General features: G+C 45.3%; 1 protein-coding gene across 3 annotated transcripts in view; it reads right to left on the bottom strand.

The window, feature by feature from the left end:
* KDM4B (lysine demethylase 4B) overlaps nucleotides 1–12,676 on the bottom strand; it is a 95,280-nt gene that overhangs the window by 3,871 nt on the left and 78,733 nt on the right. For all 3 annotated transcript variants that reach the window (XM_051639691.1, XM_051639692.1, XM_051639693.1), the window contains 7 exons: nucleotides 11,973–12,049; nucleotides 11,294–11,349; nucleotides 10,740–10,848; nucleotides 4,314–4,499; nucleotides 4,043–4,207; nucleotides 2,803–2,922; nucleotides 372–464 (listed from right to left, as the gene is read on the bottom strand). In XM_051639691.1, the coding sequence (XP_051495651.1) occupies nucleotides 372–464; nucleotides 2,803–2,922; nucleotides 4,043–4,207; nucleotides 4,314–4,499; nucleotides 10,740–10,848; nucleotides 11,294–11,349; nucleotides 11,973–12,049 (806 nt within the window). The remainder of the gene's footprint in view (nucleotides 1–371; nucleotides 465–2,802; nucleotides 2,923–4,042; nucleotides 4,208–4,313; nucleotides 4,500–10,739; nucleotides 10,849–11,293; nucleotides 11,350–11,972; nucleotides 12,050–12,676) is intronic.

The following is a 12,676-nucleotide window of genomic DNA, read 5'->3' as shown; positions in this document are numbered from 1 at the left end:
TGGAAGTCAATTCATAGAGTCATCAGGGTTGGAAGGGGTCTCTGAAGAGGTCACTTGTGATGAAGGCAGTATTCAGACAGAATGGCAGTCTGTACAACTAAGTTCACAGGGTGTAAAATGATATGAACACAATCTTTTAACCAGAGAAAACTAAAACCAGATCCAAACACGGGAAAGGGAAAATCATTTAAATGCTTCTCAAGCATTTGCAGCAAGGATTTCTTCTACTCTGCATATTTTGTGAATGACAAGTGGTTTTAAAGCCACAGAAATTGCAGACTACAGTCACCTAATGTCTAAACAATATGCTAAGAAAAAGTAGTAACTGCAAGACACATCCATTCTACTCTTTCTATTCCTTTGATACCCACCAGGCGAGACTTCACTCTCTTGGGAAGCTCTTCCTCCAAGGTGTAAATATCCCCACGCTTTACCATTAGTTGGGAACCATCTTCAAACTCGACCTGCAGGGTAGGCAGAAGATGAAGTAAGAACTTGGCCTCTACACTTATAATACTTCAAGAATCCATTCCCAGACTGTGCCACATATGGAAATACCAAGGAAGCACCAGCTCCCGTGGATGATGCCCTGTTCTTGGCACTGCCTGTCTCCAGGATTGCTGCAGAATAAGCATCCCTGAGCTGTTTTAGTAGTGCTGAGCCCAAAAAGTGCTGGTCTCAGTGCTGCTCAGGCCCCTCCTGTCTTATCTGACCCACGTGGTTCCATTTAGGGGTCCTGTGGATCCTACAGTGTCATTACTACAGCTGGAGCAGCACCTCTGCTCCCTCCTTCCAGTCAGAGCACTAGAGATTTCCACTGATTTTTGACTCACACCCTGAAAAAATGCTGCTTTTCACTGACAATAACAGGCAGCCCTGGATCCTGGCAGTGTGGTAAGAATAATTTCTTTCATCTTAAACAAAGCATTTTCACACATCATAAGGAAGCAACTCCAGCTCCTAAAATACATTTGTATTTTAATAAGCAGAAATAATCAGCCAGGTCCAAAAAACCAGTGGTAACTCCTCCCATCAAACCTTTTTTGCTAAGCACTGATTAGATCATGAATTATGCATCAGATGCTGCAGGAATGTTTATTCACAGAAACGTGTGTATAAAAATGTTAAAACTATTAAAAGGTTTGAAGAAATTCTCATTTCCTTTGCTCAAGATTTGTTACTCATCTCTGGATAATGCTGAAGAACACACACCCCAGCTTAACGTGGGATGTCAGGTTGAGACTGGACACGTTCAGAGGGAAGAAAGCATCTGTGCTCTGAATTCCCCTCCTGCACTGCCCAGGTTGTGCAGCTCATCAGTTATGGGAGCTCCCAGAGCTGAGCAGCATCCATCAGCTGCAGAAACTGTGCAGGTGGGAGAACAGGCTTTGAAAGATGAGCTCTGCTGAGCCCTGCTGAGGTGGTTTAAGATGTTATCAGTCCCACTGACTGCCTGGTTTTACAGAGCACCACCAGTGGCACAAGGCAGAAGGGAACAGTTCTGAAGCAGCAGTTTGGTGTCTGCCTCCTCCGCTCCACCAGCTCCACCTCACAGAAAGGCAGGACATCTTAACCTATCCCAGAGTGGTTTGATCTTGTTTATTTAAGTTCCAAATTATTGCTAGGGGTTAGACACCCAGCAGGAACATACATTAGAACAAGTTACAAGACAGTCTTCTGGGCTTAGTCTTTTTGAAAGTTATACACAACATGTCATCTTAGCCCACAAACTACAGACTTAGGGATGTGACCTGGGCAGATAACTGCAAAATCACAGAATCATGGAATGGTTTGGGTGGGAAGGGACCTTCAAGATCATCTAGATCCAACCCACTTCCATGGGCAAGGACACCTCCCACCAGCCCAGGTTGCTCCAAGCCCCATCCAACCTGCCCTTCAACACTGCCAGGGATGGGGCAGCCACAGCTTCCCTGGGCAACCTGGGCCAGGCTCTCACCACCCTCACACTCCAGAATTCCCTCCTCATGTCTCACCTCAATCTCCCTCTTCCAGTTTTAATCCATCACCCCTTTGTCCTCTCACTACAAGCCCTTGTAAACTGAAATAAGACAAGTTCAAATTGCAAAAGCTAATCCCTGCTGTCTTCCGATGAACACACTTCATAAAAAAAGCAACATGACACAACTGTCTCTGTGTTTTAAAATATAATCCTATTCCAAAGCAGATAAAAGAGATGACTGGAAAAGTATCTACATAGGGAGCCCATGTGGAAAGCTACTCAGGTTATTTTCCCCATGGAGAAGAGCTTTACTTCGAGGTAACTGCATGATTTGAAAAACACAGATTCCTCATGCATATTTTTATGTCATTTGACAGAACAGCCAATTTCAAATGATGGTACCTTGGAGAAATCAATGACAACTTCCTATACTGTGATTAAACTGGGAAGCATGCATAATAATAGGTCTTGATGGAACTAGATATTGTGCTTCTTCATAACCTGGGTCACCTCAGATCACATCCTCTCTGCAGCAGTTAATGTCCATTATACACACCAAAAAAGGCTGTTAAGTGACAAGGATGGTTCCTGTGGTCTCTACAGCTGTGAAACACTCTGTGTGGGAAGGACAGAAACCAGAACCCCATTTCAAACAAATACAAGATATGGGATTTCTTTGCCATTTGTCCAGGGGTATCAATCTCTTTCAAATAACAATTATTTGCAAATTTCAGCACATAGGACTTGCACACAGTGTTGTACTTTCCAAATCACCACAACATTCAACAACTCAAGCAACAGACACATCGACCTGAAGTGGGTGGGTCCTCTTCCATGCTCACCTGGTAAATCTGACTGATCTGGGCTGCAATAAACTTGGCCTTATAGATGATTCCATCTGTCCACTGCAGTTGAACCAACTCACCCTCTGGAGGGGGTCCCAGCTGGATGCAGTCTCTGCTCTGAAGACAAAAAGATGTCAGCCAGTCAACACAAAGCTCAAGAAGTGGGTAAAGAGGGGTGTTAAACCCTGATGATCTTTAAGGTCCTTTCAAGCTTAACCATTCTATGATTCTACAAAACCAATACCCCAGGAAGCCCCTACACAGCCCTGTAATGAAGTATAAGAAATTTGCTGTACTTGTGCTTAATTGCAGTCATCTCAAACAAAACCATCAACCAGTGAGAGACCAGAAATCACAGAATCATAGAATGGTGAAGGTTGGAAGGGACCTTAAAGATCATCATGTTCCAACCTCCCAGCTCTGAGCAGGGACACCTCCCTCTAGACCAGGCTGCACAAGCCTGATCCAACCTGGCTAAATAAAGACATGCACCTCTTCTGGTGACAGTACTGAGTCCCAGGGAATTCCCATTACAAATCCCAAAACATCAGATCTCCTGTGTCAACAGCAACAACCAAGGGGGTGACCTGCTCTGTTCCACACAGGGAATCAGTGGCACAACCAGAAACAATGCATGAGCTGAGCAGTCAGCCTCTCCAAACATTCCCCCTATTAAGCACATTCCCTGTTTTGAACCAGAAGTGCTCCCAGACAACCTGCTTGCCCCAGGCTTGTCAGTTGAGAAATAAGAGATTCCTCAAGCACAAAACAAACAGGATGCAACTTAAAACAAACACTGATGTCTCTGAAGTCATCTGTGTATTGCAAAAAAAAATAAAATAAAAGGGGATAATGTCATAAACAAGAATGGTAACCAAGGGCAGGATGAGTTTTTCTATACAAGCAGTAACTTTTTCAATTACTTTTTTAAAGTTTTACCTTGTTGTAAAGAGGAAGAGGAACGACAGAATGGTTTGGGTTGGAAAGGACCTTAAAGGTCATCTAGATCCAAACCTCTGCATGGGCAGGGACACCTCCCACTAGCCCAGGTTGCTCCAAGCCCCATCCAACCTGCCCTTCAACACTGCCAGGGATGGGGCAGCCACAGCTTCCCTGGGCAACCTGGGCCAGGCTCTCACCACCCTCACAAGAAAGAATTCCCTCCTCATGTCTAATGCACACATCACACTTTGTACTCATCCCTAAGGTCAATGGTCTCCACCAAAGAGCTGCTTACAATGATGCTTTCTGGGTAAACGTTGTCACTGTATGAACCATCATCGAAGTTCACTTCATAGAAGGTCTGTGTGGTCATGCCAATCACTTTACATCTGTAGTAGAGCCCATTCCTGTTCTTGGTGATCACAGTCTGCCCAAGGGTCACCTCCCTCCGGAAGGGAACCTGCGTCGTGGAGAAAAGGGGAGAATTTGCAATTTGCAGTCAGAGAAACTGCAGGAGAAAAATCAGAGGCTTAGAGAAACTGTTCTAAATAAACCAAAACCCCTACATTCTGGTTAGCTGCTTTGTGTTTGAAGCAGGTGATGGAGACAACGTAGGGCCAGTCATCGGGCTCCATGGGCACCCCGGCTGCGTGGGCGCAGGTGACGTGGAAGGAGGTGGAGCAGTGCTCATAGGAGCACTGGATGCAGGCACCAGCCTCACGCTTCATCCTCTTCCTGCAGTACACACACTTCTGCAAGGGAACACAGGGAAGGGTTAGCCAGGCAGCCACCAGCAGCTCCAGCACCACAGATGGCACCTTGGTACCTGGTGGCGGGGGGATGTCTCTGGTATTAAAGTGTCCAGGGCACAGAAGGCACAGGCAGAACTGGTGATGTTTCCTGCTGAGAGGTCAGGTCTGATACTTGCAGAACTGTTTACACTCACTTGTAAGTCAAAGAAGTACAGCAGATATTAACTGAGCAGAGTCACAGAGAGGTGGGGTTGGAAGGGACCTCTGGAGATCATCTGTCCATCCCCCTGCTAGAGCAGGATCCCCTAGAGCAGATCCCACAGGAACACGTCCAGGTTTGGAATGTCTCCAGGGATGGAGCCTCCACAGCCTCCCTGGGCAGCCTGTCCCAGGGCTCTGGTACCCTCAGAGTCAAGAGGTATTTCCTTACAGAATCATCAAATGGTGAAGGTTGGAAGAGACCTTCAAGATCATCAGGTTCCAACCCCCTTGCATGGGCAGGGACACCTCCCACCAGCCCAGGCTGCTCCAAGCCCCATCCAACCTGCCCTTCAACACTGCCAGGGATGGGGCAGCCACAGCTTCCCTGGGCAACCTGGGCCAGGCTCTCACCACCCTCACAGGGGTACATGCTACAGCTCAATCCTCCTCCTTAGATACATTAAATGTACTCAAGTTAATTCAAACAGCATCTGGATCTTCACAGACACTCTGCTAGAAAACAATGTTTTCAATTTTTGAAAGAACAAAACACAGAATAACTGTGTAATAATTTGTTCTATCATATTCAATGGAACATTATACCTATTAGATCTAATAGAACATAATTTTATATAATGGAACAAAAATCTTACATGTTTATTTTACATATATAAACACATCAACTGTAAATGCTTCCTGTCAGTTCAGCTGTTGTAGTTAATTCAGCCACTGTTTTGCAAACAGAAAAAAGGAAAACATTGTGCCAGGCATCAGAATTACAGGGGGAAAAAAAGGGATTAAGTTTTTGGTGGTTTTTAAACTCATTTTCTGCAAAGCAGATCCACTTCTTAGGCTAATCGAATCTGACAGCACTTCAGGGGGACAGGTCAGCAACTCCAGGTGTGTGACAGCTTCAAAAAGAAATCTGAATTTTTTCAAAGCTAAAAATCACAAGCCTTATGACACCACAGACTTGGCAGCAAGCTCCAGGTGTCAGTGGGCAATGAGATACATTTCCCCGTGCCCCAACAGCACCAAATTATTGTTTTCAGCCTCTCAGAAGTACAGAAGACTTTGGGAATCCCAATCTAAAGAAATTTAAGTTGGACATTTGCATAATGTTTCCGAGGAGCTGTCTGGAAACCTCTTTCTTAGCTTTTAACATGTCAAGCCTAGGGCATCTGTCACTAATGGGTGGCAGGTTCTTCACCTTATCTGAGGTTTGGACAAGGCCAATCAAGGGAAATTAATATCACACATGTGAGACAAATGCATTTTTACTTCTTAGAAGGAACAGCTCACAGAAATGAAAGCCTGATCAAAATTATATGCCCATGAATCTGACTACTCAGCTATGTAATTTATTAATTCAAAGAAATGTCCACGTATAAGGAGGAACAGAGGAAAGCAGGGGGTTTTGGTGCCCATTTTAGATGACTGTCTCTCAAGCACTTTGCCCCCAGGTCTGACTCCCTCCCTCCCAACCCACCCACTCATCTCAACAGAAATGTCCTACAAACACCCTCTGATCCCACAGACGACAGATTCTTTTTTTCTCTCTGGTGTCTGACAATAACCAGAGCCTTTCCTCCCCTCTCCCACCCCTCGTGGCCTCTGGTTTCCCTCACTCCCATGAAAGCAGTGCTCAAAGCATGCAACATGACAGAAGACATGACCTACATTTTAGGATCAGTATGAATTACTACATCCCATGGGATGAGGAATGCAACGTCAGCTGCCCGAGATCACACACCAAACCAACACCACCCCCAGAAGGACAAACTCTGCTTCTAGAGCTGAGTCACCTTACCAAAAGTACCCTCAAAAATACGATGGGTGGTACCATGTTATAAACCCACCAGGAAATGCAAAATGAGAAGGGCCAAATTGCAGTGTGGTGTTTGTGATGGCATAGCTGGGAGCCAGGGCCCCACCATGCTAACTGGAACACACTGGCAAGATAAAGCCCATTCCTTCTCCAAAAAGTATTGCTCTTCTCCTTGAAAGCAAAGCACACCAAAGAAAGGGACAAGCATTTTGTCCAACATCACCCCTCCCCACCGGGGTCTGCCCCACAGGTCTATGAAATAAGGCAGATTCCCTTCCTGTGCATTAACTCAAGTCCCTATGTTTACATCAAAGATTAATTTGGCCTTTGTACTTAAGCTAACAAAAGCCAGGAAATTCAAAGCCAGAGCCTTAGTGTTGCCAGAATGTGGTTTTTAGTATTTAATAAGCTCTTCCTTTATCGCTCTGTAAACCATGTTCAAAAGGCAGATAAGCACCACAGCAAAGTGCACAGCAGGAACAGGGCACTGAAAGCAAGTCAATAGCAACAAGATCTCATTATTAAACTGCCAATACCTAATTCTGCTGCCAGCAGGGACAACTGCTGAGATACAGTGTGCTCAATATTGCCTCTCCAGGGAGCATTAACCCTCCAGGATCAGGAATCTGCCTTCATGGATGCAAACAGGATTCTTCCAAGCCAGGAGGATTAGTGTGCACCTAATGACACCCCAGTGACAAGACAAACTCCTTGTGACAGGCAGAAGAGCTACAGCAATGGAATAGAATCACATCCTAGAATCATGGAATGGTTTGGGATGGAAGGGACCTTGAAGATCATCTAGTTCCATCCCCCCTGCATGGGCAGGGACACCTCCCACCAGCCCAGGCTGCTCCAAGCCCCATCCAACCTGCCCTTCAACACTGCCAGGGATGGGGCAGCCACAGCTTCCCTGGGCAACCTGGGCCAGGCTCTCACCACCCTCACACTCCAGAATTCCCTCCTCATGTCTCACCTCAATCTCCCTCCTCCAGTTTTAGCCCATTCCCCCTTGTCATCTCATTACAAGTCCACGTCAAAAGTCCCTCCCTAGCTTCCCTGTATATATTCAGAGCAAATATGATGAAAAGATAAAGAAAAAACATGAGCTGCAGTCAGACTGAAATGTAGAAAACGGTGGAAAGGGTGAAAACAAATATCTACAGGGGGTGTCAGGAGGATGGGACCAGACTCTCTTCAGTGGTGTCCAGTGACAGGACAAGGGAGATGGACTGGATAGAAGTGCTGTGGTAAAGCAGCACATGCAGATTTCAAGACATTTTCTGCTGGAGGGGAGGCAGCAGGGAGAAGGTCTAAAGCATCTTCAGAATAAATGCACACTGGAGAGTCAGGCCCTAGCTGAGAATAAAGCAATGGGCTGTCTCCTGCTCCATGAACACTGCAATTCATTTACTTCACCAAGGACTGACAGCTAATTATTCCAAATTTCCGGGTCATAAATAATTTAGGTTCATGGGCCCGTAACAGACCATTCATCAGGAAAAATGCAAAATGCAGTCTTTAAAATGATACAGCATCCACAAATGGAGTGAAAGGTCTGTGCTTGAAAGAGGAGGCCTGGTGTATGCTCAGAGAACAGGAACCTTTAAACACATCACTGCAGTTCCTTGTCACCTCAGCCCTCTCACAGTAGCAAACATATAAAACAATACAAAAAAAAATAATCACAGAATCATTTCTGGTGGTAAAAGACCTTTAAGGTCATTGAGTCCAAGCACAACTTAACTCTACCAACCATTAACCCAACTCTACCAAGTCCAGTGATTAAACCATGTCCCTCAGGACCACATCTACACAGCTTTGAAACACCTCCAGGGAGGTGGCCTGGGAGCCTGTGCCAGGGTTTGAGAACCCCTTTCAGGGAAGAAGTTTCTTCTAATATCCAATGTAAACCTCCCCTGGTGCACCTTGAATCCATTTCCTCTTGTCCAGATAACTCCTACCTCCTCTTTCCCTCATCCATTCACTTCAATTATCCTCAATCTTCCTGTCATTCCTTCTCTCCTGTTCCATCAAAGGATATCTTTCCAATTTTACCTAGTATTGCATCAGCTCCATCATTGCCAAAGTCACCAGGTCCAACACCACCTCCTTCTAGTCAACCTTCAGTTGACTTCAGTAAACCTTCAGTTTATCTTCCTAAATATGCAGCTGCACACCTCCAAAAACCAGACCCCCCCAGTTCCTCCACTGACTCCTCATGAGCTCCATGAATTACCTGCAACATCCTACAAAGAAATCCAACTCCATGATGGCTCATGAGTGTTTCTCCACACAATCTTGTCCTATTTAAACAGCCTTTACTCTCAGGAGAATTTATTTGCTTTCTTTCCTGTGGCCAATGATGCTGACAATGCCACACTGTAGGTGGTGACACCACCAACCAACTTTTCAGCAGCCACAAACACAGACCAACAGAGCTGAAATATTTTTATAATCAGTCTAAATACAACAATATCCACCTGATGACATTCTTGAGCACAGAGTAACCAGGCTGGAAGTCTGCTTCTCACATCCTACCAGCTGGCCTGGCTGTACAGACACCTTAGAGGGGATCACACTGGCATGATGACAGAAACACTAGCCCAAGGCCTGAACCTGAATCCAAATCCACCTGCACCACCAACATTCCCTGCAGGCAGGGTCATGACAGATCCTGACAGAAATAGAACAGCATCAGACCTCTAGAAAAGTCCCCCTGATTCTGATGAAGCTGTGCACAGCACCAGCCATGCTAACACTTCCCCAACGAAGAGCTTAAAGTCAACCAGAATTGAGCTGCAAGACAGGCTCTTGCTACCTTCAACACGAGGAATTGGTGCCTGTAAATCACATTCTTGGACTGTGTAAGCCAAGGTAGTTCATATCAAAATTCTCCACCTTTCCTGAGACATGAAAAAACCATGATGCAAATGGAATACAACACTGCAGAAACCAACAAAGCTGTGAAGCTTTAATTTAGGAATGAAAGAGAAAGATGTGTAGCAGGCCTGTGCAGAGGCCTGGGATGGAGCAGCCAATGCTTCAGAGGAGCACGAAGCAACAGTGTTTTACACACATGAATACCACCCTGGCTCTACAGGATTGTAAGGCAGCCACAGAAGAGTTAAAGTCTTGTTTCCTCGTGAGGCTCCATTAAGCAATACAAGTGAGTCTTGTGTAAAAGGATTTTTAGTTTGTTACAAGTGCTGGTAATGAAGAGGGTGCATGCTGGAAGTGTCAGATGATCCATAAAGAACCACTGCTCTAAGATTTATCACTCTCCCATCACACTGCTCCATCACTCCACCTGAATAATGAATGCTTTTTACATTCACATTTGTGTACAAAACCCATTTGCACAACAGAGGAATAACTCTGGAAGCAGACAGAGATGCTTCCTAATCTCTCAGCCAAGCCCTGGCTGGGCTGCTGGTACTCAACGCCTGCACAGTTAACACACACATCAATGCTACCCAATGCATCACTGCTGCCTCTCCTTCCCCTCTACCACACTCCCAGCTGACTCCTGAAGGAATAAAAGCAGCAAAAGCACAATTTATTTTGCAATAACACACTACAGTGATGGGGCATTCACTAACATTAAGATTAATTGCTCTGAGCTAATGAACCATCCATTACTAATCCCTCAGATGAGGCTGCGCACCAAAATAACAAGTTGTAGGTGGACTTGCATTAAAATCTTTGCAGTCTCACCTTGCAGTCATGGTCACAAAGAAATGTTTATTAATTTCTACAAGAGATTTTTGGATAGCAAGGGAAAAATATTGTAAAGAAAGATGAGTCCAATTTATGATGAACAAGTCAGCAACACGTCAGCTTCTTTCCAGTCACCACGTCCCTTCACACTCCTGCCATGCAGAACTTAAACTAAATGGAGCTTTCAGGTGGTTTAGCCCTGACTGCCTGGTGGGTCAGTGTCCAAGGGGCTCTGCCCAGGGGAAAAGCACATTCCTGGAGTGCAAAGACAGATCTGATCATCACAATTTCTTGTGTGTCCAAGCACTGAGACAGTACCTCAAAAGACATCCTGATAACACAGCTTCCTGGCACGTTTTTTGGAAATCAGGGTTCCATCACCTCCCATCTCAGCTATTTTATGATCCCACACAATGTTTTTCTGTCTAGTTAAAGCCTTTTCCTTTTTTCTTTTGGCTCTTGTTCACTCTCTCCAGTTCAAAGACACCTACCAGTTTCCATCTCTGCTCTGGAATAGCACTGATATCCACAGGATGACGCTCTATTACGTTGAGAAAACGGGCCTCAGGAACAGCAATAGCACAGATTAGATGGACCCACCTGGAAAAGTCAGAGAAAAAGCAGAGCCTATCATTGTTTGAATTAAATACTCAAGAGGGCAGTTAACATTTCCCTGCCTCCCTCAGTATCAAGGTGTATTTATGGTGGTTGGCAGCCTTGGCAACATCATCAACTGACTGTTAATCACAGTCACACAGGTAAATGTCTCTGGAACAACAGGGATCAACCTTCCTATGTGTCTGATCTTCAAGTGATACTAAACATTATCTGAGAAGACTTCTCTGAGAATGAGCCAGATTTAACAGTGTTCAGAGCCACATTATCCCTGCTCCTGAAAAGCCTGGTACAGAGTGTAAGACAACACAGTTATTCAAGCTCATTCTGACAATTTAGTGAGTAGCAGTTACCTCCAGAATGCCAGAACTAGCTGTTAGACTGAGCATCAAGACCAAATTCTCAATAAATATTGACAAAATACACTCACCGCCCATCAGTGGTCATCTGAAGAGCTCCTCCCCTGAGATTGCATAGGCAACACTCCTGTGGGAACAAAACTGCTTCAGAACTGGGGCAAAAAGCTCTGCTAGACTGCCTGTCTCTCCCACAAAATGACATCACCACATCTGGGATGCAGAGGCAAACTGTACCCTCCCAACACCCATCTCTGGTGAAGTATCTCAGGAATTCCCAGAGGTGCTAGAGCATCTGCTATGAGGTGCTCTAAAAGGACAGGCTGAGAGAGCTGGGTCTGTTCTGTTAAGCTAATAGAAGGCTCTGTGGAGACCTTAGAGCAGCTTCCAGTGCCTGAAGGGGCTCCAGGAAAGCTGGGGAGGGGCTTGGGACAAGGGCAGGGAGGGAGAGGATAAGGGGGGATGGATAAAAAGTGGAAGAGGGAGATTGAGGTGAGACATGAGGAGGGAATCCTGGAGTGTGAGGGTGGTGAGAGCCTGGCCCAGGTTGCCCAGGGAAGCTGTGGCTGCCCCATCCCTGGCAGTGTTGAAGGGCAGGTTGGATGGGGCTTGGAGCAACCTGGGCTGGTGGGAGGTGTCCCTGCCCATGGAAGCGGGTTGGATCTAGATGTTCTTTAAGGTGCCTTCCATCCCAAACCATTCTATGATGCTATGAGGAAGTTTCCCTCTGTCTCCAGAGGAGGAGGCTCTTACCGCAGCCCACGCGTTGGCCGAGCACCGTGAGCAGGACCAACCTTCATTCACCAAGTCTGGACGTATTCCATAACAGCCTGAAAGAAATGAAGTCATATCCTTCAGAGTTTTGCTGACATATCTGTGGTACTGACTGGCTGACTTTTAAATTCAGAAGCATTTTTGAAATCAGGTGCAACTACATGGAACAGGCTCAGTCAAAAGTCATAAGGAACATCAGCTTTAGGAAGGGGAAAGAATTTGGGACCAGCAGGTCTCAAAATCAACAAAAAGCCAACACAGAGGTCACCCCACAACATTTTCTTTCTCTTTTGCAGGGACCATAATTGTAGTACTTTGATCCTGCAGGTAAGAAATAGACTCAAAAATGATTCTACTACTGCTGGAAGGTGCTCACCCATTAAACCAGTAAAGACCATTGAATTTTAGCATGACTGAAGCAGTCATCTTTGTATTGTGAGGAAGGACAAGCCCACTGGTATTGTAAAGAAAGTAAATAAATGTGTTTCACATTATTAAACAGTATTTAAACTAATAGTAATTTCTGGTTACATGAAGTGTTAGAAACATCAAACTTTATAGAGCATCAATGACTGTGACATGCAAGCACCAAATCCTCCTACATACTTCTCTGCAGCACCAAAATTGTAAAGTGGTATCATACTAATTATCAAGAGAGAAATATGAACAAAAAAGCCCTTAAA

The sequence above is a fragment of the Apus apus genome, chromosome 24 (assembly GCF_020740795.1).
Source record: "Apus apus isolate bApuApu2 chromosome 24, bApuApu2.pri.cur, whole genome shotgun sequence".
Classification (NCBI taxonomy): domain Eukaryota; kingdom Metazoa; phylum Chordata; class Aves; order Apodiformes; family Apodidae; genus Apus; species Apus apus.
Note: the sequence above shows the minus strand (reverse complement) of the source record. Positions and strands in the feature narration are given on the sequence as shown.